Below are 22,810 nucleotides of genomic sequence, written 5' to 3' on the forward strand. Positions count from 1 at the left end.
TCAAAACACACCGCCTCTTGTCCAACCTCATGGCATGTACACTATGGGAATATATAAAATTAAACAGAGGATGAGATTAGTTTGACGTGATGCGGCACCATTAAAAGAATAAAATTAGTCGTGAAAAATTCTCTTTCCCTTTTCGCCCCTGTCTTGCTCTGTTTGACTTTGCTTTTACAGTGGCAGTCTGGATCAAGTTCAGAGTGGACTCACTGGCCCCATCAGCACATTCATTCAAAGGTCAAAGAGCCACCTATCCCCGAAGTGGCACCGATAACTGCCATGCACTCTGAGAGGTGGAGGAGAACCAACATTCAGTGTGTACTCAATGAATTCACCAGTTCAAGACAAGACAGCGGCAGCGTGGCACAAATGGCCCAACCCAGCTGTCGCTCTGCCGAACCAGGCCCCCAGCGGTACAGAGGTGGTTAATCTTATCAGTAAAGGGGCATTTGAAGGGTGATGAGATCTGATATGATGCCAACACCTAGTAGAATGTATTACAAAATCACATCCGGGTGTTGAAGTGGGAACAGCTGCCTTTAACTGAAACTCAAGACTCATGATTCGGAGTAAAGAGTTTTTATTTGTCACATGTTTAAGCAGTGTGTGCAGTGAAATGTAAAGTGACTGTTCCTCAAGGCAGTGCGACAACAATAATACAAAATGAGCGCATTCTTTAAGAACAATAGAAAAAAATAGAAAGAGCTATGTCATAAAAAATGATTGTGATGCTTAAATGCAGTGGGCACCTTCAGAGAGACTCTGTGATCTGTCAGCTGTCTGAGTTGGTAAAGGTGCTGCCTCACCTTTTGACCTGGTCGTCAGTTTCTTTGAACCATGACAGATCCTGAGAGATGCGCACTGTGGTATTAGCCATGATTCCAGCAGAGTGTAAAGGGAGCTAGATGACCTGACCCGGGCAGGAGGGAACCTCCACTGATAGTCAGATGACAGCGAGGTGCTGACCCCGTTCACTGGAAGGACATTCATTCAAAGTCGACCTCGGACCTCACTAGAGAGAGAAAGAAGTGTGGGTTCAATCATCAAAGTTAAACTTGTCACACTGAGCAGCTTCACTAAAATCTCAACTGTCAGTTTTTTTAAAAATGGTAACATTTTCTTTAGAGTATTGCAAGTGTTAGCTAATATTTCTGATTTTATAATCTTTTTCATTTTAAATAACTATAAATCATAACCACATCTTGAGGGGAATGCTGAACATGTTGATATAGCGTTTTAAATTTGACCACAATAAAAGGTTTTAATGAACAAATAACACTTTTTTTTTGCACATTTTAGGATATACTGAAAAAACTGTGAGTAAACAAAAAAAAATACAGTGTTGTGTAGTTGGAACAGGTAACACTTTCTTAACATAGCACTCTACACAATATAAAAATGAGTAATATCAGAATGACAAGAGAGGCAGCTGTTAGGAAAGCAGCGATTTTGAAAACTCAATTTTTGTATTATAAAACCAAGCATTTTTACGTTTAAAGGGTTCTTTATTTATTTTTTTAATTTCCACTGACGTTTCGTTTTCTATTCGTCATATTGTCGTCATGTTGCCTTCAGGTGCTCATCAAAAGTTTAGTTCGTGATAAGTATGTCAGTGAGGTTTTTGTTAAAGGCAGCTATATATTCACAGATTTGTATCCTATATGGTGTCACAGCAAGATTTATTTGCTCATTTCATCACCAGTCTCTGAATCTGCTTAACCATTAAAACAAAAAAATTGTACACATAAGAAAATGGTAGAACACCAAATAAGTAATATGGTTAAGACAGTGTAAAATTATGTAAAATCATTAGCATTGCAATATTATCACATCATCTTTTCCTATTGTGTGAAATATTGTCATTTATTCTTCAACTAAACAAAAAAATAAAAACACAAGTAAATCGTGTAACCTATTCTTGATGGGATTATCTTAAAAAACGACAAAAAATCTCAGAAGAAAACCCCCATGTGTCTATTTTTTACCAAAAATGTATTTTTTCTTTCAGGTATTTGAATCATAAACCAAATCTGAACCGCATTTAATATCGCTTAGTTATAGTTTGTCCGTGCAGAATTCCAGTATGTCCAGTGGCTCTGAATGCAGCACCAGGCTCTGGCGTTGTTGTGTACGTAGGAAGCGGCAGGATATGAGGTCGAGCTGTGATTGGACGCTGCTCGCTAATAAAAGCCGTCGCCCCTCCCCCCTCATTTCTGTGGGAATCCCCAACAACAGCGTGGTCTGTTTGGCCTCAAAATATTTTGGGTCTTTAGTCACTTTCAGCTTGTATCGCCTGTGACTCACCTTTCTTGGAGAGCGACAGCAGGACATTCAAGGTAGTTGTGTGGTCATACATGTGTCCTACATTTTTGTAACCCCATGAAAGCAACTTATTTTTTACGTCAAAAAAGTTGTCGCAGTTTAAGCTAGCTATCGTCGGTCGGTCGGATTCCAAAACGTCGTGCTAACGTAATTAGCCTAATGCGAAACCCGCTAAACAACGAAAAAAAAAAGTTGTGCCTGCGCAATTAGTATGGGCCTATCGTTCGGTACATAGTTGATAGTTGTTTGTTTGTATGCATATTTTGACTCCAATTAAGTTTTGTTTGTCGAATTATTATGGGGTGTCGATTCCGCGGCTAAACGAAGCTAGCTTCATTCAATTATTGCAGGCCTCTTGCACGACATAAAATGGACGATAGCTAATGCTAGCAGGTTTAATGTTTTTCGTGCTGCTTCGGCTGCTTTAATGAAGTCTGTTTATTACGTTTCCACTTTATATTCTTGAAGTATGTTTCTAGGAATTGTTGTCTAATTAGGTGGTTGCACAGGCTAGCATTAGTCAATAGTTTTTCAGGCAAAAGGCCTACTTATTTTGAAGTCGCATTTCCAGTGTGATGGCAACCAAGGCTTACCAGTTAGCATTTAGCAGATTCATTTCCAAGACAGATTACACAACGGCTGGGTTTCCCACTCAAAATGGTTTTCATTTGTTGATTGTTTATTTCAGTCTAGGATTTGGTGTAATTCATATCTTTTCAGCTGGATGTATAGGTTTTAATCGTGTGACTGAAGTTGCCCCTGCGAGTGTTTGGTTGTTTAAAGTCACTTTTCACTTGCAAATGTTTGATGCGTTCCTCTGTGTTACCATAATTGTACATTGGATGTTTTGTGACTTTAGGCCACACAAGCTAACAAACACCATTTTGTAGACATCATTTTGGGCTCTTGGAAATTGTTTGTTTGTGTGTTTTTTTGTTTTGTTTTGTTTTTTTAAGAAAAGGTAGTGACATGGATCAGTTGTTTCTCAAATTTTTGTTTTTTTTGTCACAAAACCTGTTTAAAGCCAGAGGAATTTGTCACACCGCAATAAACTGAGCTTTTGCATACCTCATCAGATTAACTCTAGTGCTTCCTTCCTGTCCGTCCCTGCAGGACTCCGGCGTCTTGGCTCTTCCTCATTTTCTCTCAGCTCAGCAAGGAGGGAAATTAATGATGGAAGAGCAAAGTTTCGACAGCCTGCAGTTGAGCCAGAACCTGCCACTGAGCCAGGATTCTTTTAGGGAGCTATGGGAGAGTGTGTAAGTAAAGTTTTCACAGTAGATAACAGTTTAAAAATGCATGAATACAAAAGGTGCCTAAAAAGTGAACCAGTTGGGGTATTTTTGTTTTTGCAGTGTTGCTGCTCCCATGTTTACCACTCCAACTGCAACTGAGGTGAATGAGCCATGGAGAGCCGATGGTCAAATGGATATGCAGGTAAACTCTATTCATTGCTCAGGAACAAAACAATTAATTACTGCAGTAGAAAACTTTCTGTTAGATATTTGTCCGTAATAAAACATTGGTAACTTCAATGTAAGATAATGTGTGCATGACGGAGCACTGACTCACGTCTCTCCTTTAACAGCTCATTAATGAGCAAGTTCTGACAGAAGGATTCGACGAGAATCTGTTTGAGCTGCATCCAGATGTGCTACCTAAAGATGGTGTTACTCCCCCTTCCTCCACCGTCCCGGTTACAACCGACTACCCGGGGGAATATGCCTTCCAGCTTCGCTTTCAGAAGTCTGGCACAGCCAAGTCTGTCACTTCCACTGTAAGTTATCCTTGACCTGACTCTGAAAGTTTTGGAATTCAACTTATTTGTTGTTTTGTTGTATTTTTAAATCCGCCTCCACATGCATTTTCATTCATTTTAGTTGTACCAGATTTTGATTTCCGAACAAGTTACCCACAACCTTACCAGCAGAAAATAATTCAATAATAATTAATAATTCAATGCACATAGTGTATCATTCATCATCTAAAACGTTACCCAAATGTTAAAAGTTCAGTGGGACTTGCAGTAGATTATCAAGCAACCAAACGTGATGAGGAGCAGAAGTCTGCTGCCTGAGCCCCTCGCCTGAGACAAAGGGGATTTTAGCAGTTGCTCATAGAGGCGAAGCTCACTGCTTAACTTAATTTTCTCCATCTATTGTACACTTTTATATGGAGAAACTGCACTACTATTGGTAGTTGTTTGATTCCCTAAAATTAAGTTCAGCTCACCTAGGCACAATTTAAAAATTAAGTTTGAAAATTTTAACGTTTTACTTCTGTAATCTCACTTACTGGTCTGTAGTTTTCATTACTCAGTTAGTTACTTAGTAGACTAATTTTAATGTTTTAAAAGCTTGTGAAATTTAAAAGCTTTTGAATAAATAGTAAAATGCAGTCTTACCTTGGCGGCGAACTAAAAATCCTTTCTTTCGTATCTCTCTCACTGACATACGTGTAGAAACTTATTCATTGTGACGATTCGCTGAATTTTAAGGGCTAGAGTCAGTCACTGAGCTTTAAGAGCCAATAGGGTTGGTGTTTCTTTGGTTAGTCACCCAGCAGTGCAATGTGGTTGGCCAGTTCAGTTCAGAGTTAGGCTGGTCTGCCCCCGATCTCCCGATCTCCCGCCTCCTGCGACTTGTGCCCTGGTGTGAGAAGGCAGCGCAGCCTGGTTGTAAAGCACACTTCTGACATGACGGGACATGTTCCTGCATGGTCTTCCTTCAGAACAGGAAGGGTTAAAAATAAATGAAGGCAAAGTTTTAAAAAAATCACTGTTTAATCCATAAATCTGGCATTAGTGATTACAAAATTTAAGTTGTAAGTATCTTTTGGATTCTTGAAAGCAGAACAATTAGTTAAACAATTTGGATCAAAGTTTTAGTTTAGTAAAGACAGATCGCACACAACTCCCTGGCATTAAGTCTTCAGGTATGATTGCACAGCTCGGATAAGAACGCAGATAATAACATGTACAACTTTCTGCTTAATCAGTTTTCAGAACTTCTCAACAAGCTGTATTGCCAGCTGGCAAAGACCAGTCCAATTGAAGTGCTGGTGAACAAGGAGCCTCCTCAGGGGGCTATTCTGAGAGCGACAGCGGTTTATAAGAAGACGGAGCACGTGGCCGACGTCGTCCGCAGATGCCCCCATCATCAGAACGAAGACGGTAAAAACATTTCTGTGATAAACTGTTGTGAGAGTGAGGTGCAATAATGTAATTTGTTGTATCTTATTGTGGGAATATTGGCTTTGAGTTGGTTTAAATTTTTTTCTATTCTTGTTTTAGCTGCTGAGCATCGAAGCCATCTGATCAGGGTGGAGGGCAGCCAGAGGGCTCAGTATTTTGAAGATGTGCACACGAAGAGGCAGAGTGTCACTGTCCCCTACGAGCCCCCACAGGTAAGACGGCTCAGCCTGTTCCCTCCAAGGCCGATATCTGCCCCTTCTCATTTCCTAAAATTAGTTTTTTCTAACGTGAGTATATGAATCGTGTCTCAGTAAAGATAGTCTGTATTTTTGAAAGCTGAAAAAGCAAAATTTGGAGTCTAGAAAATTAATTTATCACAATACATGTACGAATATTTAATTTAAAAAAACATCACACAGCTCATGTTGCCTTTACCTTTTTTTGTGTCAAGCTCAGGTAATCTATTAACATATTTACTGTGCTTTAGTTGGGCTCGGAGATGACAACCATCCTGCTGAGCTTCATGTGCAACAGCTCCTGCATGGGAGGCATGAATCGCAGGCCCATCCTCACCATCCTGACGCTTGAAACTCCCGAGTAAGTCATCTTCTCTTTAACTAGATGTAGTGTGGGTGAAGTGGATGCTTATGTGTCTTTTGGTACAAGAGTAAGAGTGATATATTGTGAAAATATATATATTTTCCGGATGTATCGGAGAAATTTCATCTTGCAAATTATATCTATTTTTTTAATGCAGCCCTGTAAAGACTTTGGACCCTGACTGATGTTAACTTGCTTCTCTAGGGGGCTGGTTTTGGGCCGGAGGTGCTTTGAGGTGCGGGTCTGCGCATGTCCAGGCAGGGACCGCAAGACTGAGGAGGAAAACAGCAGCAAGATGCAGAACGGCACCAAACAAACCAAAAAGCGAAGTATGCTTTTGTTGCTGTAAATTGCGTTTCAGTTTCTGTCCTTTCATGCACTTTCCTTGCTAACCTCACTTTTGTTTTCTAGAGAGTGCTCCTGCTCCTGTTCCTGACACCACTTCTGTCAAGAAGTCCAAATCTCAATCGAGCGCAGAGGAAGAGGACAAAGATGTGCATGTTCTGCATGTAAGTACATTCCTATACAGTTTGACGTCTGTGGGAAATCAAAAGGTTTTCCAGATGTTGAAATAACTTGTTTAATTTCTGCGACAGATTCGTGGCAGCGAGCGCTACGAGATGTTAAAGAAAATCAATGATGGTCTGGAGCTGCTGGACAGAGAGAGGTAAGAGGTGCACCAAGAAACTGTACATAAGAGCCATTTTAGCAGTCTCGACAGCAACTGTTATAAAATATCAACATCACAATCCACTTACTGGCGAAGGATGTTGGCATGTGCAAGTCATTTAACTCCTCAGGACAGTTTCAAGGAACAATACCGATATAGACACAGGCATCGAGCCAGTCTACACTTGTTCCATACATTACGGTGTCATTTGAGGCAGTTGAATTTTAGCCAGTGTTGTCCTCAACAACAGCGCCACAGGTCTCCTAAACTAAACTCTAGAGGTCACTGTACATGATCTTTTTTTAAAACGCGCCGTGCACACAGGTTAAATAAGGCAACATGATGTTCATCAGCCTGCTCCTACATAACCCAGAGTCGTCGTAATTACACACGTCGTATTGATAACAGTCTGTGAAGCACTTTTGAAAATATCTGCTGAAGCAATATCTCACGGAATACAATATTGTACATATGTTTCACATCTGTCATTTGATTTGGGTGCAGTCTGAAGAGTAACCACTATATATTACCACAAAGTAGTGATGTCTAGATTTATATCAGGTGTGTAAGCGACAGGCAGTGTCAGGCATTCCCAAATAGATGGTCCCCTGAAAGAATCCGAGTACAGCTATGTTATGAAATTACATTACCTGACAGGAGCCTAATGTCAAAACTATTAATAATTTGCTTCTTCATTTTTTTTATTTTTCAGTAAAGCTTCATAGGGTTATGCTAGTGAACCCGAGTGCTTTTTAATTTTCATTATTGCCATTCAAGGTATTGCAGATGAACCAAATCATCCTTAATTTGTGCTGATTTACACATCCTACGTTCCCTCCACAGCAAAAAGTCAAAGGTGTCCGTGAAGCACGAGGTCCCTCTGCCCTCCAGCGGGAAGAGACTCCTGCAAAGGGGAGAGCGCAGCGACAGCGACTGAGAACATTTCTGCGCCGATCATAAAAACAAACATCTCTTTCTCCTTCCAAGCCATCAGGTCGATTTCAGGTTTTTACTCACAGTTGGAAATCACCTCCTTCCTCCGATAATGTAACTGTACTGCCTGATCATTTACTCAAAGTACTGCACAGTGTCTTGCTGTTTGTTTAGTTTTTTGTATTTGCTTTTTTTTTTTTCTAACTTGTCAAACAAATAAAGGTTGAATAGATTATGCACAGGAGAACAGTTTCTGTAAGCAGACTTGACAACTCCTCACTGCTGACGTTTTTCAAGGCCTGGCCGAAAGCTTTGCGATCTAAAAATTTCCGTTGGAGCTGCATTTATTTGGAGTTAATTTTGAGAATAATGTCAGTCATGCTGCCATTTATGGCACATTTAATCAGTGAAAACTATACTGTTTGCTTCTTGATTACTTAAGACATTTTGTTTTTATATAAATATGGTCCAGATTGCATTATAAAGAACAGTTAAGCAGTTTTGTAGTCCGTTTGAGCCACTGTTATGGCACATGTTGGAACTTAATCTCATTTGTTTTAAAAGAAAAGTGCAAAGTCATGCTTGTCATGGATGTTTACGTCCATAAACGCTGCTGTATTAGTACACCGCAGCCCAAACACATTCAGACACTGACACCCTGTCGGATCAGGTTGGAAAATTCAACCAACTCTGGTCAACTTTGATTACATGGGCTGTGAAATAGTACAACAACGCTGTATTTATAACCCTAAACTTGGCAAAACAAGCTGTCGCAGGTGTAAAGCAAAACACAACTCGCCGCATGGTATTATAACAAATTATCCGTCAACAGCCGGGCTTTTTCTTCCTTGTTATTACAGTTTCTTGGTTTAAAGGACCTGTGTATTTACTGCCACCTATTTTTATGTGAAATCGCTCATAGGGAATATGTTTTGCCACCGTCTTCGGTTTTGTTTTTTTTCATGAAATTAACACTAGGTTTGGTCGATGAGGGGCTGGCTGGATCACCCCAGGAACTAATCTTTTAGAAGTTCAGCAAAGGATGTCTCAGAGGAAGAGAAAGATTGAAATCCAGAATAATTTGGCCGACACACACTCACACACACACACATGGATGGAATGGATTTTTATTAGAGGACATTTTAGAAGCCGCTCAAATCAGATATCAAAATGGTTGTGACTCATCACAGTGCACCCACAGTGGATGGATTTTCTCCTACTGACAGACCAATGTTTTATTATATATTTTTTTACATGCATAACCAGCACTTCAGTTTGACGTGACCAATCACTGCCCATTATTAAAACCACTTTGTTTTTGTTCACTGCCAGCAAAATATACTTCTAGGCATTTCTTGCTTTTATTTCTCTGTCTTTCATAGATTGTTTTGGGGACATGGTTTTGTATAGATGTTTATCTTTCTAGTTCTCTGTCTTTATTTTTACATTATTTTTGTACTAATTTGCATTTTTGTTATTCAAAGCTTAAAGCCCAAATAAAAAAGAAAAAAAAAATCATGTATCAATGTCATCTTGTATTTTGTGCTTCTATTCATTTACACAACTTCCTTTTTTTCCTTGTTGGTGTTTTTGCATGTTTTGGATATGGATGCAAAACCAGCTGTAAATTTAAAGGTGTTCCTGTGTTCGGTTGAATGAAGCCTTGTGATGCCAGGCAAATGTGCTGTTTACCTGTTGGTGCTGAACGGTACATTACCTGCTGAGAGGTTATTTCCTTCTGTGCAGAGGCGGATGAAGCATCCATAGCCGGGGTGAGTAATGAACCATTTCATGTTTGGCCTTTAGAGGATTGTTTTAGTTCGTTTTTTTGTGTTAATTTCCAACCTAATGTTTGTTTTTAGTACAGAACCGAACCTGAGGTGAAACTAGAGGCTACAGGAAACCGATATGGGAAAGCTGCAGGATCCAGTCTGTGTTTTAATATGTTGGGGTGAGTGTGATTATTTTATGTTACACCCTCTAAAGGCAAAGTGATTAGGGCTGTAGATAATATCATTGAATCTGTTTATTTTTTCTTTGTTCTCAATAAATCAACTTATTGTTTGGTTTATGTTAGAAATTGATGACAAACTAATCAACGGCCAAAGTAAAAATAACTTTATATAGCACTTATCAATAATAAAGCTACAAAGTACTTTACAGTAAAAACAGATATTGCAAGTAAAAAAAGATCCAACACATAAAATATCACTCGATAAAGCAGTTACAGCAAAATTTAACAGCTATAAGCAAGTCTTAAGAGTTTTGTAAGTAGATACTGAGTTTGCCTGTGACGAATCAAGACTTTGAAATCATTCGTAGGTTTAAGCAAACATGGCAACCCAGCGTTTAATGTTTTTGTGAGTGTAGAGTTTTTAGTGTAATTCACCTTAAAGGTTGCAATAGAAATATTTTGATCTGAATTTATTTTAATTGGGATGAAAGATGTGCTGTTTGATAGACTGGTGACCTGTCCAGGGTGTCCCCTGCCTTCACCCTAAGTCAGCTGGGATAGACTCCAGCTCCCCTCGACCCTAGTGAGGATTAAGCGGTGTATAGATAATGGATGGATGGATGGATGTGCTTTTATTTGTTGCATTCTCAATAGAAACCAAAACAATTTAAGTGTACTCACTATTGCTACAGACAAATAGGAATTACTTTGTGTTTGCATAATGATATATATATTAGAGAAAACTGGAGAGAAAAAACCTAACACTGCCTTCTCACTAGTTATTTGTTAACATGAAAACCCTATGGACAACTTTGTCTCCTGTCTGTATGCCTCTCCCCAGCTCTGATGTTAATGTACAGCATTGCAGACAGACAGTACTTCATCCAGGACCATAATCTCACCTGGGATGAGGCCAGGAACCACTGCCAGGTACAACCTGAACTGCAGGTTTACTGTATTTAAAAACACGCTGAAACATGAGGCCAATCTGCTTCAAAATCCTGAAGACATTTCTCTTTTTGAATCACTAAGGCACATATGTGGAACAGCATTTATGTCTACAGTTGTCAGATCAGAGCCGCAGAGCCGGACGGACGCACTTTGTCCTCTCAGCATGTGAACACTTCAGCAAATACAATTTTAGTCACTAAGCAAATATTTTCCCCAATATCTACATCATACAGTATTCCACCATCATGGTTCTGATATTACTCGATTCCTCTCTTACATAATAATGACAGATGTCTCCACTGCCAGCATTTTATAGTGAGATACATGTAAACAGATAAGATAACCCTTTATCAACGCCACAGTCGGGACATTCGCAATGTTACGTCAGCTAAGATAGTGCAAACATTTACGACATGAAATATAGTAATAACAAAAAAGAACTAAATATACGTAAATACTCGTCCTAAAAAACAAAATTATTGCACGTATCAGTGACACTGCATGGTTTTTGGATGAACTGAAGTACTGATATTGTCATTGCACAATGTCATAACGCATATTTTTCTGTGATTTTTCCTTGAATTGTTATCAGACCAAACGATGAAAGATCTGGATAGCCTAGACTGTTCTGAAAAAAACCCCCAAAAAGATCCTGCATGTATAACCAGTTCTTGTAATGACCAAGATAGGCGCTTAAAAGTAAAGGTAGTGAAACAGTGAAAATAGCCACAGGCTCTTCGGGTAAAAACAAACAAAAAAAAGCTGCCATTGTGTGCAGAGTCACTAAATTGAATTTTTTACCCACACTATGTTGTCATTCTGTTATAATCAGGTTCATGTTAATTTAATTCATAATCATAGTATTAGTACCTAGTATTGCTGCCTTCATGTGTAATAGTGGATGGAAATAAATAGCTATCAGCACTGACTGAATCATTTATTTCATCCATAACTCAGAGGAATATTATGTGACTTTGGGTAATATGTTTATCACTGTCATCATGGAGTTATATTAGCTTAGCATTATTACTAGCAATTGGGGTACGACTGGCTTTGCTCTGTAAAGGGTTGCAAAATCAGCCTTGTGGTGCCTTTAAAGCTGAATTATTAGCACAGTGTATCTCATTGGTTTACAAAAACAGAAGTGGGGACTCGGCGAGCTGTGGTTGACGTCGGGTTGCGAGTATTTCTCGGCTGAGGTCAGCAACTTTCATGACCATCCGGTGAACGTCATTTAGTGTTGTCAAGACAACAGGAAGTCACTGCTCCCGAAGATTATTAGTTAGTCAGCAGAGATTTTAGCTGTCTGTACCAAATAATCCATCTTGCAGTCGAGAAGATATTCACTACAGTCACTACATGTCCATCTGTGCCTGTGAGCAAATTGAACATTGAATTAGGATTTAATCAAACACTGCAATGAGCTGATTTGTGGCTCATTCCATTAAAAAAAAAAACATCCAAATCAGTAAACCGTTCAAACTCATCCCCTTCATAATTAGCTACGTTTTTTAATGTACAATACATTTAGTATACAAGATATGATAGACTTTATCAATCCCCCGCACTGGAAATGTCCGTGTCACAGAAGCTACATACAAAATATTTAATAAAGTTTAAAAATATTCCAATACTCCAACATTGGCTCAGAAGAAGTCATGGCTAGAAGATGAGCCTCATATCAAGTTGTAATTAAAAACTAATATGCTGTGACTTACCGGCTATCCCACATGGTGAAATAACCTTTAAAACCTTCCCCAAAATGCACTTTTTAAAGGTTTTCTCCAGTGAATTATAAGATAACCCACATCGAGGGTAGGAACGCTTGTTTCTGCTTACTCTCCATCATAGACATTGCACTGGTGCACTTTTGCGACCATGATATACTCCATGATACTGAACAAAAACAAGATTTTGGCTTTAGATTGTGACACTTTGAATAGGTGATCAGAATTGTTACCGGATGTTCTTTTTATTGCTGAAAATTTCATGTGGCTGTTTCCTGGTTTAAGTTAAAAAGCGACCTCGAGGCCACGTATCTCAGAAGATATTTATAACATGAAGGTAGCATTTTGACTTTATTGAATGAACTAAAGTTGTTGTGTGTAAAAACCTGTTGTTTTGTATGGAGTCAGGTGGGAGGCAGTACTTGACTTTTCATTGAATGACCCGTGTGCTACATAGCTTCTAATATTTTGTCCCACTCTGTAAATTTATGAACTGATGCACACAAGCTCTTCACATCTGCCTGTTCAGCTCAGCTAGAAAAGAATGACTGCCACCTTTCACGTCCAATCAGGTCTGCTTCACAGAATTGGCGACTCTGAACCATGACAACATCGAGACCATCGTCAAGAACCTCAGCTCCGAGCACTGGACCGGCCTGCGCAAGAACCTCAACTCAACCAGCAACTCTATCGGTAACGTCAGCATGTCTTGGTCCCACTGGTCCAATGGAGATCCCCTCACCTTCCAGAACTGGTACCCCGGTTGGCCAGTGTTGAAACCCTCTCCCCCAGACAAAGACTGCTGTAGCTGCTCTTGCACCTGCCCTGCAGCGACAAGGAACGATTTCGCCAACTTCACCGAAGCAAATGTGACAGACTGGGAGTACTTTGGAGCCGACGCTGAAAACATCACAAGCTCACTGTTCACTGGACTTCCAGCGTGTACACGGTCACCTATGCCAACGCCAGCTCCTTCAGAGTCTGATGAGAAGTACATTGAGGACTCCTGCGTGGCCATGCTGAGCTTTGGGCCGTGGGTTGAAAAAAGCTGCTTGGAGCTTTTGCCGTTTATTTGTTATGAAGGTAGGACTCTCTTTTGTTTTCACCCAAAAATTACAGTACACATGACTTGGGTGGTCATTTCTACACTCATATCCCCTAATTAAGTGTTTGCTGAAATAAGCAGCACTTTAATATTTCCAAACCAATGCAACCATGTAATCAAATGTTTATTTATTAGTTCAAATCCACACATTCTGTAAAAATACTTATCTTTTAAACTCCCTTTATGATAAAACCACCAAGTCTTGGTGATGATTCAGCAAAACAAATACAATGTTTATATATTTAGTGATCAACTTTTTGAGGCAATATTTCCAGTCCAGTCAAATATCTTACTTAAATCAAGTTATTCAAGGTAAAGACTGTTAATCTGTTGCAACATGGCTACAGTACATGACTGTTCAATTGAGCTGCATCACTAAGCTTCCATTATAATCAACGAAAATGGGAGTTAGAGCTGCATGTTGTAAGTGCAAAATAATGATTGAAAATGAATAACGAATGTACTTTATCTGCTTTTATGTGCATATTTCATATCTATACAGTGAACTGTCTTGTGAGATTCTTACTATAGTTGCTCATACACTTGATTTAACAGTGGGAGAATAAGAGTACAACACAACAAATGCATTGATTTATTACACTTCATTTTGACACCTTACTCGTCCTATTTTCAAACAGAGCATTTCTCTGGAGAAGTCAATGTGACCAATTTGAGCCCAGAGAGCGCCACTCTGACATGGCGGAAGGTGCCCGGTGACATCACCCATTATCGCGTGGTGGCTAAAGGCGACAAAGACCTGATGGAAAATAAAACCGAAACGACTCACGACCTCGTCAACCTCACAGCCGGCACTCTCTACGCGGTCCAGGTGTTCTCTGTGAAGTGTGAGAGAGAGCTGAACCCACAGAGTGTCACTTTTTACACCAGTGAGTTGCATCCGGTTGCATTAAAGTGACACATGCAAAAAGTGATGTTTTAAGTTTTAGCCAAGAAAATGTGACAAATTCATTCAACTGTGAGCAAGTAAAGGAGAAATACACTGTTTGTGATCATAGACTGTATAAAAGATGGACGTAGCTACCATGACGTCACCCGTTGCTTTCTGCACTGAGAAAATGAAGCCAGGGTTTTGCTACTTCCTGGTTGACATCTTGGATTTTTGGAGCCAGTGACGCAAAAATCGTTGGACGGGGGCGGAGCCATAGGAGCAGCGATTGGTCAGACGGATTGAGAGGCGGGCCCTCTCTGCCCGCCCACATTTACCGCCTTCTGCTCGCTTCGTCTGTATCGTCGCTGCCGACTGTCAATCAAGCCAGCCACGCCCCTTGCCCCGCAAAATTTTGATGATTTTTTTTTTTAAATTCAGTATTGATTTATTTTCAGATTGGCCACCTGATCTCTGGATTTGACTATGAAAACTAATAAGAAAAAAATCCTGAGCTGTAGGAATGTGGTATTTTGTGATCTCTGATCACTTCTTTTCCAATTCAAGTCCATGGGAGCCAGGGCTTTTTAGAGCCAGCAGCTCGCGGACGTAGGTTTTTGACGCTTCTGGGTTGGCTTCATTTTTCAGGGCCGGTTGCTACGTCCATCTTTTATACAGTCTATGTTCGTGTTGCACATTAATTCATTCATGAACCTTCATTTTTTTTTACATCAGATCATTGCTTACATCTTCTTTACTTTCGAAACAGATAAATGAACGCACCACCAGTCGTACTGCAAAAACCTGAAGCTCTGACTATTATCTCCTTTTTTTCAGCACCCAACAAAGTCGAAAACTTGACAGTCACCAGAGTTACAGAAACATCCATTGATGTGAGCTGGGAAAAACCAGCTGGAAGCCTGGATTTCTTTCTTTTCAAGGTCGGGAGCAGTGAGACTGAAATTAACAAAGCCACAAACCACAAACAGGTTGTTGGATTGATACCTGGAGGGAGTTACACGATCACCGTCCTCTCAGGAGTCAAGGACAGCTCAACAAGGAGTGAAGAATCTACCATCACAGTGTACACCAGTGAGTTTACATCGCACGTGCATAAATTACTATAATGCTGAGTAATCATTTTGTAATACATAATGCGTTTTTCTGTTTAAAATTGAGTCGTAGGGAAATTAAACAGGAAGTACGCACTGTGGGAAGTAGGCAGTGTGGGTGGTAATAGGAAAAAAAAAATCTGATTACCTCCCACTCTGCCTGCTATTGACATCAACACACTTGAACTTGTTCTATGGCGCTTATCTAGATTGCTTTCTCCTTGCTTGTGTTGCATCCTCTCTCAGATGTACGTCGCTTTGGCTAAAAAGCTAAATGAAATTGTGGAAGTACGCTATATATTCGATACCAGTGTAAACACATCGAAAGCATGTTCGTATGAGGAAGAGGTTTTTGCATCTCATTTGCTGCTCACATAATATGAAATTCAAATCAGCAAAAGCACCTAACCTGAACAGGGACCTGTACCAAGCTGCACCGGGGGGTTGTAACCAGTACACACTGTCATGTTGTCTGTTTATCTCTTTGTTGTTTCTTTTAGAGCCCGATATAGTGTCCGACATGACTGCATCTAACAATACCGAAAACTCACTGGTTCTCTCCTGGGGGCCACCTGACGGAAATTTCACGGGTTTCTTGGTGAAGGCTATGAACAGCAGTGATCAGTATGTATTTTTCGATTGCTAGTACAGAATGTGTTGCTAAATTTTTCACACCGCGTTGCCTACTCTGGACCAGGCTGAGTTTGATATAGTGACTGCAGAGGAGCGCACTTTTCTACGTCAGTGCTACATGATGTGTTTCATTGCTCGGATTGGTTGAAGGTGTATCCAGAGGTGTCCAGAAGCAAGCGATGTGGTTTGTGTGAGATTCATTTGCATTTGCACTTTTGCCCGCAAATGCCAGACTACTGGTCTGACAGTCTACCATTTTCTGCCAGTATGTCAACCACTGTTTGGATGACTTTTCATGAAAGTTGGTACAGACACGGTATCCAGAGGACTGATCATATGGCCTTGATGATACCCCAAGTTTTCTTCTTGCACCATCATGAGGTTTATGTGAAATATCTTCAAGGGAACTGAATGTCAGGTGAAACGTCTTCAAGAACCTAAAGGCTTTCCAAAGGCCTGTTCCTTTTCACTAAAGCTTCTTTTATTTTAAAGGGATAGTTTGGTTTCTAAGAAGCTGGTTGTATGAGACACTTATATGTCATCTCACAGCGTTTAACAGAGTACAGACCTTACGAATTTTGAACCGAGAACCCAACAATCCAAAGTTGGTTTCCTTATGAGCAAAAAATAAACCTCCAACAGAGTCAGGCTAAGGGAAGACGGCCATCATGCCCCAACCGGTTGGGGTGATAGTGGGGATGAGGGGTAGCAGGAGGGGTTGGGGTAGTTTAAGCGTAAACTATATTTTAACTATTTTTGCCATGTTACCTTTTTTCTTTTGTCAGATGGCGTTTTCGCACTTGGAACTCAAGCCGTTATATCCATCTGTACTCTCTTCAGCTCTTCAAAGCTGCCGGACTCCGTTGACAAAACGAATAATTTGAATTCACAGAACTCAGGAGTAACCGGTCCACCACTACATTAATGAGTCTGTGTATTTGCTTTGACTTTGGGGTTGGGGTTGTGGTGGCCTAACCTTAACAATTAAACTTGTTAGTCAAATTTAGCCAATCTTATTACTCTACTGGAAAGCAGTTTGGTTCAATGGGTGTTGTTTTAAATGTGCGAAATAAAAACTGTGTCTAGTGGCTTTGAAGAGAGCAATATAACTGCATATCTGTCAGAATGGGCTCCATAACAGCAACCTAATGGCGACAGTATTATACATTTAGCTCCTTTTGCTCTGCTGACTTCATTGCAAAGAGATGGGACGTGATGATGCTTCAAGAAAACCCGTTGTAGACCTTTAAAGAGTTCAGCCAGATTACCTAATATACTTTATTACTTTACATAAAGTTGAACAAGTTGAACTTCTTGTATTTCTTGCTCCATTTAATTTAACTTTACTGTTTTCAGAGAACTCATTGAGTAATTTTATTAAGACCGATTGAAGACACAAACTATGCATATATGATTATACAAGCTAGTGGTATGTCTGAATTTCTGACACTTGTTACACTGGAGATGCCAATACAGCGACCAGCAGCAGTTTTTACTTCTATATTTCTGTTTCTCTTCGTAACAGCACATTGTTTAAGAAAGAGGTGAACCAAACTCTGTGTGCGGTGCAAGTAACAGAGCTGCCGATCGGCAACAAAATCACCCTTGTGGTGACAACACTGACTAATCACACCCTGAAGGGAAACGCCACAACCATCTTTGCCTATACTGGTAACTTTTGCTAATTATTCGGCTGCTATTTATTGATCCACAGAAACATTTTCACGCTGTATTGAGTGTCACTTATCAGACTTTGTGACTCCTATGTAGCCCCTGGACCGATTTCAAACCTGAATGTGGAAACAGATGATAACTCCCTTAATGCCACATGGGGCCTCCCTGAGGGGAATTATTCATCTTTTGCTATTGAACTTCTGCTGGATGAGGAAACGGTGGACACAAAATCAAACATAACACAAGCTAGAATTGAGTTTAAAACACTGAAGCCTGCATCCAACTACACTGTGGTCGTCCGCGCCGTTAGTGGACATCTCAAAGGCCCACCAACAGCATTCTCCAATTTTACCTGTGAGTTGTTTTCGCTTCTTTTGTGTTTAAAGTTAGAATCATGAGGATTTAAATCCTGGTTGACTTACCAGTACCTTATGGAATCACAGGAGTGCCACAATAAAAAAAAATACATTTGTTAAAAAAATAAGGAAATGAATGTGTGAATATATTTACACGTTTATTATGAATAAATAAAAGAATCAATTTTTTAAAAATATGGAAATATAAAGGTACATTTTGTCTTTGCTTTTCCCTTTGTTTTTTCCTTTTTATCTTTGTCTTTTCCTTTTGTCATCACTTTTTCCACTTTTCATTGCAAGAACAGACATTGTGCCACACAACCGGGTCACTGTCCATATTGGTCAGCGCAGATGTTTGCCCAAGACTTTCGCTGACATCTTCTACCATCCTCAAAATGTAGTCCAGCTGAAAATTTTCTTTCACATACCGAGCAATTGTTAAAAGTTCTCGTTGAACACCTCTCCTTAATTCCTCCACATATTCCATATTTATTTTTCCGCCTTTCTCCAGTCAAACTGCATGCCCCAAGGTGATGTCACTTCCCTTTAGCCGCACTAGGAGCTAGCGCCATGCAGGAATCCTGTGATCAGGTATTGACTACTCACCTGGACAGAAAGCCCCGCCCAAAGCCATTTGATTGACAGCTCAGTCCATCAAGTGAAAACAAAGGCAAAATGGAAAAAGCAATGACAAAAGGAAAAGACAAAGACATAAAGGAAAAGTAATAGGAAATAGCTGAAACAAAATGGAAAAACAAAATTTACCGTTATATTTCCATATTTTTATTTATTTTTTAAATGTATTCTTTTATTTGTTCTTCTTTATATTTACACATTTATTTCCTTTTTTTTTTTTTAACAGATTTATTTTTTATTTTAGCATTCCTGTGATGCCATAGTGACTGTGGTAACAGCGAGCATAACTTAATACTTCATCATTATTACTAATAAGGCACATCTAGTCCACAGACTTCACACATACAGGTGTCTGTATAATCTGACAGCATCTGAACATGTCAGCATCATGTCTGAATGAGCACCTTGGTCACTTTTCTGTAAAAGTTGTGACCGTAGCCCTACTAGGTCCGACCAAGTAGGATTTCTGTATTATTTTCAATAAAGCGCATTTTTGAAATGCATACCATCAGATAGCACAAGTAAAAGTAGCATCAGTTGTGTGAAGTGATTTAGTCCACATTTTAGCATCAATACTGATACGGTGAGCTAAATACACAGTCACAGTTTGTAAGGTGCCGTTAAATCATTTGTTACATCTATGTCGCATCAGTCCTTTTTTTTTCTTCCTGTAAGTAAAGCAGCAGTTAAATTATCATCACACATGGACAGAACTTTCAGTGTTGAGTAAATTATAAATAAACCGTTAGTTATTTTGACAGATTGATAGACTTGCTATTAGTTTAGATTTAGTCTTCAGTTTATTCAGGCATTATTATCCATCACTTGATTTGCTGTTTAGTCTCACTTGAATGACAGATATCGTGTGCACACCACAGCTCTTTTCACTGTGTTTCATCACTGATTGATTAACCCAGCGATGTGTCCTTTCCCTCTCTTCCCTTTTTTCAGTGCCATCTCCACCAAAAAATCCCACCAACGCTTCTGTCGATAAAACCTCAATCACCTTTAAGTGGACCGCCCCCGGCAACATAACAAAAGCCAAGTACCTTGTCGAACTCTCCTCCACATTCTGGGGTCAGAGCTGGTCTGACAGTATCTCTGACACCACCACCCATACGTTTTATAACCTGACATCAGGAACCAAATACTTCTTTAAAGTGTATACATTGGCAGGTGAACACAAAAGTCTCCCAGCAACTACAGATGCGACAACAGGTGAGACTCTCAGACCTTAAAGCCAAACTGCTGGGTGCTTCAGCCTATTAATAATTATGTGCATATAATTCATATAAACAAGCCATTTTCTCGAAGCATAGCTTTTCTTTTTGTTATCGTTTTGTTACTTTCAGGCTGCCATCCAGTATCAGATTTCTGCAAATAAGCCTTTTGATATATTTTGTTGGGGATTAATATGCATTTATAAACAAATCAAACACAGAAGATGGTAAATAAACACAAAATTGGTGACTAGTCACTGAAAACTTTGCAGTTTGGTAGCCAGCTTACAGATATGACCCTCAGGCTTTTGGAGCTTTCTTGAATGCAGCATCCATCCGACCAATACAGGGCTTCTAAAGGTTACGTTTTAGTTTTAAAAATTAAATAACAATATATCCGATCATGTTGTTTTTGAACAGAAACACGTAACTACACTTCAGAACCTTAAAAAATTGAGTTTTCTTTATTTTGTTTATTATTTTTTGCACAAAATAAGATACAAAAAAGAACAACTGTGTGTCATATTTTAGATTTCTTAAAGTAGCCACTGAAAGATTTGCACATAATTGACAGTTTTTGATCGATTGTGTGTCTTTAAATCAATCACAAATGTCTGCTGATGAGCAGTGGGCCAAAATAGCTGTCAACAGGTTCAGAAGTCTGACTGAATGTTACAGAAAACATTTGATTGCAGTGATTGGCTCAAAAAGCGATTTTCATTAAATTTTTGTTTATTATTACTTTCATCAATTTCAACTTATTTCAGTGACAGCTGTTTTTTTCCCTTCTTTAATGGGAGGATATGAATACATTTGAGGCTGACTGTATGTAACGTTGATGTATGAGCGTATGGAAGAGAGGAGAGTATAGTAGTGGAGCTCAATACATCATTAGAATCCCCCCAGCAGTCTAAACCTAGAGCAGCATAACCAAGGGATTCAGAATTCAAAGACGCTGCATCACCACCATCCCATCCGGTTTGAAGCCAGTGGGACCAACATTTATTCATCAGAATGCACCTCCACGCTCTTCAAGGGCTCTCTGATCAAGAAGCAGAGCGATGGAGTACAGCGTCAGACAACCAGGCCACCTAAACAAAGCTGAGATGGCTTTTGGATGAGGAAAAGCAGCCAAGCAGTTGAGGGAACTTCTTTAAAATAAAATCTTCAGGTGACAGTCTCATAAGGCTGGTTGAGAGCTCAAATCGGGTGGAAAACTACTATCAAAGCAAAAAGGTGGCTGCAATGAAGAATCAAAAATGTACTTTGCTGTCATAGTTTGAGTAAATCTTTAAATTGAGACTGTGTATAGCTGCTAACCTTTGACCACAGTGGACAGAAATAACCCCCCACCAGCAGGTTTAACACATTCTGTTTGTTCCCCAGTTCCAGACGAAGTCGAAATCAGCTTGTCAATGGTGTGCTCGTCTGCAGAGTCTCTCCTCTGTGACAACGAATCCACAAGGAAAAATGTCTTTGAACAGGTGGGTTAGTACACAACACAAATACACAGTTTAGGAGGTAACAAGAAAAAAAACAACAACTACTATTTTAATATCCAAAACTGATCAAATTTTCATGTCTACTAAAGAATGTAAAGTTGGAGTATGTGTGAAAAGGAATGGCTCAGTTTTTTGTTTTATAAATGGTTTAAAAGTAATCTTTGCTTTTATTTTTTGTTGCAGTTGCGGGATCATTTCAAAGTCAACCTGTTGTACGATGCCATCGTTTGGAGCCTTACTGATCAGGCAACTGAAGCATAAGATGTAATGTTAGTTTTTGCAAATGTGTTGGTGAAGGGATATTTGATGATCCGGTTTTCTGTTCGTTCTCAACTTTAAAAAAAAGTCTGTACCGATTCTTTAATTTTCAGAATTTTATTCATCAAAATACTACACACATCTTAGTCATTACTTTATCTGCATTTTTCCTCGATGTACATATTCAGTTTATTATTATTAATGTTATTGTAAACTTTATTTCTACAACACCTTTCAAAAGGAGCTTGTTTTGCAGTGTAAACCTAAACTTTTTCTTTTTTTTAAATCCAGGAAAATAAATAAAAGAAACCACACGTTACTGTCAAAGTAAATATCCTCATAAGTGAAATATTTGTGTAGGTAAATCTAAAATTTGAGAAACTGCGACAAAGCATTGACATAATGGGACTAACATGACAGCATAGTAAGGAGCTAAAATCTCAGTTTTATTTGCTTTATAGTGCATTCGTCAGTTTTTCCTTTCATGATGTGGCATGTCTGAAGTTTTAAATAAATGAATTCATAACTCAATGTGCCTTTGATTTGACTAGTCTAATCATTTCTGTGTCGAACTTTACTTCATCCTCCCAGCACTTGATGTAAATAAGACAACATTTTTCATCAATAATAGCACGCTTTCACTTTCTTTTTGCAAACTTTTTTTTCTATTACATTCCCAAACAGACACTATAATGGCAGGATCTTCTATTCTAAGAGTCGGGTCGCTTCAATGAAGATTTTAAATGAGTCTAAAACTAATAGAAAGGGGGAAAAGCAGAAAGAAACAAAGATTAAGTGGATGTTAAGTTAAAGTATCCTTGGTCACCTATAGGGCTGCAAGGTGGGGCGGTGGTTAGCACCGTTGCCTCTCAGCAAGAAGGTCGCCAGTTTGCGTCCCGGTGAGGACACCTGGAATCTTTCTTTCTTTCTGCGTTTGCATGTTCTCCCCATGCGGTGTGGGTTCTCTTCGGGTTCTCTGGCTTCCTCCCACACAGTCCAAAAACATGTTGAGGTTAATTGGTGATTCTAAATTGTCTGTAGGTGTGAATGTGAGTGTGCTTGGTTGTCTGTCTCT

The 22,810-nt window shown here is 39.4% G+C and overlaps 2 protein-coding genes across 3 annotated transcripts; both read left to right on the forward strand.

Moving 5' to 3' along the window:
• Nucleotides 1-2,233: 2,233 nt before the first annotated feature.
• On the forward strand, nt 2,234-9,207 carry tp53 (tumor protein p53). The gene is made up of 11 exons (XM_008282818.1): nt 2,234-2,339; nt 3,439-3,584; nt 3,681-3,762; nt 3,914-4,102; nt 5,323-5,497; nt 5,618-5,730; nt 6,006-6,115; nt 6,323-6,447; nt 6,530-6,627; nt 6,715-6,785; nt 7,632-9,207. Exons 2-11 carry the CDS (start codon nt 3,496-3,498, stop codon nt 7,723-7,725), a joined length of 1,146 nt encoding a protein of 381 aa, XP_008281040.1. The 5' UTR covers nt 2,234-2,339; nt 3,439-3,495; the 3' UTR covers nt 7,726-9,207.
• Nucleotides 9,208-9,399: 192 nt separating this feature from the next.
• On the forward strand, nt 9,400-22,268 carry LOC103358023 (receptor-type tyrosine-protein phosphatase beta). 2 transcript variants are annotated; one of them, XM_008282819.1, is made up of 12 exons: nt 9,400-9,493; nt 9,584-9,672; nt 10,517-10,605; nt 12,926-13,436; nt 14,097-14,345; nt 15,182-15,436; nt 15,957-16,080; nt 17,615-17,760; nt 17,860-18,117; nt 19,707-19,973; nt 21,362-21,459; nt 21,661-22,268. In XM_008282819.1, exons 2-12 carry the CDS (start codon nt 9,630-9,632, stop codon nt 21,736-21,738), a joined length of 2,118 nt encoding a protein of 705 aa, XP_008281041.1. In that variant the 5' UTR covers nt 9,400-9,493; nt 9,584-9,629; the 3' UTR covers nt 21,739-22,268. The 2 variants fall into 2 exon arrangements, with proteins under 2 accessions (XP_008281041.1, XP_008281042.1); XM_008282820.1 differs by having other exon boundaries at nt 9,405-9,493; nt 9,589-9,672.
• Nucleotides 22,269-22,810: the final 542 nt, after the last annotated feature.

Source organism: Stegastes partitus, unplaced genomic scaffold (assembly GCF_000690725.1).
Source record: "Stegastes partitus isolate 25-593 unplaced genomic scaffold, Stegastes_partitus-1.0.2 Scaffold287, whole genome shotgun sequence".
Lineage (NCBI taxonomy): Eukaryota > Metazoa > Chordata > Actinopteri > Pomacentridae > Stegastes > Stegastes partitus.

Bases quoted from the DNA above. Each gene is read 5' to 3' on its own strand.
- LOC103358023 (XM_008282819.1), top strand. From the start codon at position 9,630: ATGGGAAAGCTGCAGGATCCAGTCTGTGTTTTAATATGTTGGG. The intron at 13,437-14,096 runs GTAGGACTCTCT...ATTTTCAAACAG, and splicing joins GCCGTTTATTTGTTATGAAG to AGCATTTCTCTGGAGAAGTC. The intron at 14,346-15,181 runs GTGAGTTGCATC...CCTTTTTTTCAG, and splicing joins GAGTGTCACTTTTTACACCA to CACCCAACAAAGTCGAAAAC.
- tp53 (XM_008282818.1), top strand. From the start codon at position 3,496: ATGATGGAAGAGCAAAGTTTCGACAGCCTGCAGTTGAGCCAGAACCTG. The intron at 3,763-3,913 runs GTAAACTCTATT...CTCCTTTAACAG, and splicing joins ATGGTCAAATGGATATGCAG to CTCATTAATGAGCAAGTTCT. The intron at 6,628-6,714 runs GTAAGTACATTC...TTTCTGCGACAG, and splicing joins AAGATGTGCATGTTCTGCAT to ATTCGTGGCAGCGAGCGCTA.